General features: G+C 28.9%; 1 protein-coding gene across 4 annotated transcripts in view; it reads right to left on the minus strand.

Annotated features, from left to right (window-relative positions):
* The window catches only part of LOC108747825, a 21,134-nt gene that overhangs the window by 4,293 nt on the left and 10,285 nt on the right, over nt 1-6,556 (minus strand). For 2 of the 4 annotated variants that reach the window (XM_018485658.1, XM_018485657.1), the window contains exons 1-3: nt 2,598-2,863; nt 435-975; nt 50-240 (exon numbers count right to left, since the gene is read on the minus strand). In XM_018485658.1, coding sequence (XP_018341160.1) covers nt 50-240; nt 435-975; nt 2,598-2,656 — 791 coding nt within the window. In that variant the 5' untranslated portion in view covers nt 2,657-2,863. Of the gene's footprint in view, nt 1-49; nt 241-434; nt 976-2,597; nt 2,864-6,556 lie in introns of those variants that run through there. The other 2 variants (XM_018485659.1, XM_018485661.1) reach the window with 1 other exon arrangement.

Below are 6,556 nucleotides of genomic sequence, written 5' to 3' on the forward strand. Positions count from 1 at the left end.
GGGGGGGAAGAGAGAATTTAATAATAATGAATCAATTGAATAAACTTACCGTTGGAATTCCTGAGCTATGAGAAGACCATCGTCCTTAAGAGTGGCTATCGTAGTAGTAACTCTATCTCTCATATTACTGTCAGCGATGAAGTGATACGATGCGATTCTGAGGGCCCACAAGGCAAGGCCACCTGTGCCAACTACAAGAATCTTGCACACGCTGTTTTCACCCCTTTCTTTCAATAATGCCTGCAATATTTTGTCATACATGAAGAAAGCTTTGAAGAGAAACCTCATCATTTATTTCTGAAGTATTAGCTTTGTCAGATAATTCATTATAAACGTATCTTTAAAGTGTATTTATTACAATAATTTAATTTAATTAGGATACAAAAATGAGGATACGAAAATAGGGTACAATATGAAAGATTGCCTATCTATACCTGCACGTGTTCGTGCGCGGCGAAGACGGTGTTCATAGCGAGAAGCGCGCCGGCCGGCAGCATAGCTCCCACGCTAAGTGACATATTGTCCGGAAGCTTGATCAGGTACTTGAGGTCGTGCACTACCAGATATTCGACGTAACCATTGGGAATGCCATCATAGGGATAGAGAATAACGCGGTCGCCCACAGCAAGTTCGCGGTCTTCAGGTACCTCGGTGCCAAACGATTCGATCACGCCAGCCACTTCGTAGCCAGGGAATAGAGCAGCGTCGCGTACCCCATGATGCGGTATAAATACCGGGTAATCGCTCTCTACGGATATATCGGCGGCCAGGCTACTGCCACTCGAGACCGAGGTCAAACTGGTCAGACTCGGTGATCGTCGAGGATGGTAACAAGCACCAGCGCACACCACCCGGATGCGGGCACCATGCGCCGGCACATCCGGCACGGGTACATCGAAACTGAAGACACAATCCCGACCGGTCACGCTTGGGCTCTCGATCGAGAGTTGACGGCACAGTTTATTCATCTTCTCTCTGTAACATCAAATCAGTAACATGAGGCTTTTGCAATTGGAAGATATTCCTCCTCAACTACCTACATCTTTATGTATTATTTGTTGTTACTAGATATTATGCAATGTTATGCTTAATGCAAAAGTGATAAGTCTCTATACATCTAATGCTGTAATACATAAATAACTGTCATAAATCACAGCATTTTTTTAAATAATTACTGTTAAAAGGATCTTTCTTCTATTTTGGAGCAAAATTTTCAGAATAAATGCAATGTTACGTTATAAGACGCAATATTATTTGGTATATAATACATAATATAGTTAGATATATATAATTACTATCTAATACATTTATTTAGTGTTGCAGAGAATTATATTAATTATATATTAATTATATAAAAAGAATTATAATATAAGTATATCGTAGTTGGAAATAATATTAGCAAAGTAGATTGCTTTTTAAGCAAAAAAAAAAAACAGCGTTATCAAATAATTCAAGAAAACTATATATTATATTTCAAAAGAAAAATGATACATAGGACATATGCATATATAAATAATTAAAGATTTGGAGCAAATTTTTTATATATTTTAAATTTAGATTTTATAAGCTTCATATTTAATTAATTTCAAAAATTTCATATGAGATGTTGCTTCACAGATAAAGTATACGTAATTATTTATATTGCGTTATAATTTAGTTTCTATTGGAATGGTGTTAATAGATATATTAAATTTTCTTCATTACGAAAATTATAATTGGACATAATAAGTAAAAAACATTTATTTCATGCATATAATTTATTTTTATTAAAAATGTTATATATGAAAAATATTATAGATAACAGAGATCTATTATAGTTTCATTTAACTCTAATAGAGTTTAATAACAAGGCTTAGGAAATATGCGGAAGACATTAATAATATGACATTTTCCGGTTGAAATAATTTCTGTAATATCGGAATAAAGAGATCTGTTATGGGTAACTGTCATCAGTGGAAAGAAGGTTTAATTAGTACTCAATTAATTAATAGTGATGTATTTTTTCTTTTTCTAAAATCTTTTAAGAAACAGTGTAACGGTAACACTAAAATATTGATAGAAGTGTGTCATTAATGTTAACATGCTTGGCACGAGGAGACCTGTCAGACTTGCGGATCAGCTGTTCGGTCTTTTCTGATTGGATAATTGAAAGCAAGTTTTCGCACGTGAATTATTTGTAATGATTGTATAACAATCATCAGGAAAAGGAAATGCGTGACATATAAGTATCTGTATTTTTTTTTAAACCAACTAAGAATTTAAATAAAATTGAAAGCCAGTTAATAAAAACTTTTTATATGGTATAAAAAATAATATAAAAATAACATAAAAAGTTTCTTTGACGTAAATAATGATATACAGGCTTGGCTAAACATATATGCAGTACGGTCAATAAATTTTACACTAAATTGCAAAAATATTGCAATACAAGCCAAAATATAAGTTAATATATTTTAGAATATACATATTTTATTTCTATTGTTTTTTAATTCATAAATTATTTTACTTTAATCAATGTGATGCATCAGCCTAATTGTTTGTACAGTAAAGAAGCTAATCAATTAAAACACATATATAAAAATCAAATAATTGCCTACCCATTATGAGAGATGGTTTTATGAGCGACAGGTGCCATCGGTTCAAATTCCACCGGCATAACCACCTTAATTAAATTTATTTTTAAAAATCACTCACAAAAAACCTGAGCACAAGAATCTTTCACCCAAAGATTTTGATTCACTGTCAACGTACAATCGTTTTATCGAAACACGGTTTCTAACCGTTACTAAATTTCAATGATTTTACAAAAAAAAACTTGCAATGGAGTAAAGGAAGAACGAATTCTCGATACGTTCGCACGCTGCGCGAGAGGTACTAACCCGTTCTATTGGAGCGCGTTCGCTTTTATACTCGTATGCAGGCCAACGCATTTGCGATAGGATGGTAGGAAAAGTAAATGCGGGGAAAAGGGTAGAAGACACGCGCGGCCACTCGCCGACCACGTGCAACGTCTGTTTTTCCCGTCCACCGTACCCCGGAGTAAGCAAAGCACTATTGCGTTGCTGGGGATCACATGTGTGACGCATTTTGTATTTGTACCGATAATGATAAAATCATCAAATGATGTGAGCTTTTAGATTGACAATGTCAATTGCGCATAACTCTAGCTTGTTCATTCAATTGAAAATTAAATTTTTCCTCAGTAAATATTCGATTAATTGCTACATTTTTTTTACATCTCATTGGTTTAAACAATAGATTGGCAATTAAATGTGTTAAATTTGTTAAAATTAAATAAAGAACACAATTTTTTTTATTAGCACATTTCTATTTTTATTAGCAATTGTTTCTAATTAAGAAAAATGTTTTTCAAATCAATTATTTAAAGGAATTCTTTTTTCAATTAAAGATTTTATTATAAGATATGTATAATAATTATAATTATAAAATATATAATAAATAAATTATTTATTAAAAACATTGACGTTTTTTAAGATACGTAGAATCACGTAGAAAAAATTGAGTTTATCATGTGTTCGTTATTATTTATTGCAAATACTGAAAATCTGTAATATATGTAACGTGAATTATAGATTTCCAGTACTCGCAGTGAATAACGGAACGCAACCCAAAATAATATATGACTATAAAAGAAACGCGAATAGCGGAATATCTGATAACTATAATTTATGAGATCATATTTAATTTTGCTTTTTTTGTTTTCTAGAAATTAACTTTAAAACTTTTTTTAAAGTTTAAAATTTGGATGTTCCATAAATAAATAATTTTGTTTGTAGACTTCATTGAATATTCATGTTCGGAGGAAGAGTATGATCATGTGCATATTTGAAATACATTACCAACTAATAGCTTATGATTAATAAATAATATTTTTCCACTTAAATTTATTAGCTATCTAATTTATTAGATGCCAGTTGCGTTATGTAAGCACATATTACTGTTTGACATATAATCGTGCAATTTTGCGACATATGCACATTTGCGATAAAATAATTTTTTATAATACATAGATAACAACCCACATCAAATATTTTATCATTTCTATCATTTTTATTAATATCCACAGTGTAAAATTATCTATTTATAAAGTAAGCACAAAATAGAAATGTCTCACAATTTCGTTCAACGATAAAAAGTTGTCGATGAAAAAAGAATGAGATATTTTTAATTGCTTTTTATACCATCACTACTACACTACTAGCATTTTTTAATTGCCATTTGCCATGACACACTATGTGCTGTCATTTTTCAAATGTAATAGAGAAACATAATTAAGCGTCTTATACGGAAGTAGCGATAATAAAATTACGTAGTTAGTCTATTACGATAACCTTAATTGAAATGCAATGGCCTCGGTATTGTATAGTCTGTTCTTATAATTAAGACTATCTTAAGTACAGTTTTAAGATGTCATAAACCAATTAAACTGTATTAGCATCTTAAAACATTATTTAAGACAATCTTAAAATAAGAATAAACTATAAATATCGGCTAATGACTTATATTAAAATATTTTTTATAAGAAATCGTTCTTAAGTACGAGTTTTATTTAAAATATTTGATGTTAATCAGATATTAAAAAGTAAAAAACTCTCTTTCTTTTTCTTTTTAATCTTTTTTGTCTTTCCCTCTTCAAATAATATTAATTTGTATTTCAATAAAAATATAGGAAAGTATAAGTATTCTGTTAGAAAATTTATAAAAGTTATATATCTAATTTTAATTTAACTTCAGCTATCTATATCATAATAATTAATTTTGTTATATTTATTACGTCTAAAGGACAGATTAATTCGTATTCTGTTTAATTTTTAAATATTATGTATTTAAATACTGTGTTTTAATTTTTATTTTGTAGAAATTAATTATATTTCAGAATCATTTGCTGATTATCAAGAAATATAAAAATTCTGTATCACAACTTTATTAAAGCAAAATCTTTCATTTTATCTAGTGTTTCATTTATTTTATAAGTTTTAAATATTAACTAAAAAGAAATCGAGCCAAAAAAAAAAGAACATCTGTTTCTCTGATTGAATATTAAAATAATTAAAATATTTCTTTCGCTGTTTTAATAAATTTTTAGTTGGATAGGTGTATCTATTCGGACATGATAAAGTGTTCGTTTATCTATGTCTTATCTATATTTTTTTTTATACCGCATAGCACAAATAACATTTATTTTTCTTGCTGTCAAGGATGTTACCTGCAATTAGGAAAGTTTTATATTTATTGAGTATTTAGAAGAAAAATGTGCTATTTTCAACATATCGCTCGTATTATTTACGCAAATGTTGATTTTCTCATCTAATTCGATTATGCCATAAAGTTCTTATCGTTTCATATATAATACAATGTTAGTTAATTTGCTTGAGTCCGGAAGTGCATGGTTCAATGTGTTATTCAAATAAACGTGAATTGAGGCTAGCACGTTCGTGATTGCATTGCAGTTATGTGATAACTGCGATGAAACATGTTTTACAATGCTGAAAAAACGGGGAAATTTGAATATTATTTCATGGAAAATAAATCTGACTTATATGAAGTTAAAATTGTCGCTTAAAAATTTTATTCTTATTTCCTGAATTGAGGAAAAACTAACAAAAATAAGGTCATATGTTATAATAATAATTATAATTGAGATATGAATTTACATTGTGTTTAAGAAAACATTAATTAGCACATTTAAAAAATAAGATATAGATCGCGTTGCTTATCACATAAGTCTCGTGAAGTGATCGAATCGTTTAATTTACGGAGTAAAATACATAAGAATCATCATTCAGATGTTAAAAAAACCTTAAAATAAATCAGTGAATTTTTTTACTTTAATTATTACTAATAAATTTTATTATTTTAACATATTACTTAAAATTGTATATAAACAATAAAAGAGACTTCATACATTTATTTTTATATGTTGTAAAAAAAATTATACCTATATTTGCGTTATTACATATTTAAAGTGGAATTTGTAAAAATTGAAGATAGAATTTTTTAAAAACATCCTTTTTTAGTGTAAAAATCCCTACATGAATTCCTGAAAAATACCTATTACTTGTTAAAAAATAAAGTGTCGATCAAAATTTTTTTAGAGCAATTATTAGGTATATTATTGGTGAAGTACACGTGTAAGTTTGTGTCACCTTCAGCCATTCAATACCTTGAAATTTAAGATAATTATACACACACATTTCACATTTCGAGCTTTATTATATTTTGATTATTTTAGTTTAAACTTTATTTAGATGCAGACGCTAATAAAAAATATTTTAATTAAACGTGTCTTTATATAAATAAAAATAGGCTTCTAATGTTTTAAATAGTGAATGATCATTCTGTGAAAGTACAGCACGATTATGCTTCGTAATGCAGAATTAATATTGCTGAAGGAAGACGAAATGACATTTCTCTTCTTATTCTATGATTATATTAATCCTCGATCTCTCTTATGTAGTAATTTTATTTGTGATCTGACGTCAGCACTTCGAATATATGGTACATGGCAAGTTCCACAGACAATTTTTCCTCGACA

Source organism: Trachymyrmex septentrionalis, unplaced genomic scaffold (assembly GCF_001594115.1).
Source record: "Trachymyrmex septentrionalis isolate Tsep2-gDNA-1 unplaced genomic scaffold, Tsep1.0 scaffold20, whole genome shotgun sequence".
Taxonomy (NCBI): Eukaryota; Metazoa; Arthropoda; class Insecta; order Hymenoptera; family Formicidae; genus Trachymyrmex; species Trachymyrmex septentrionalis.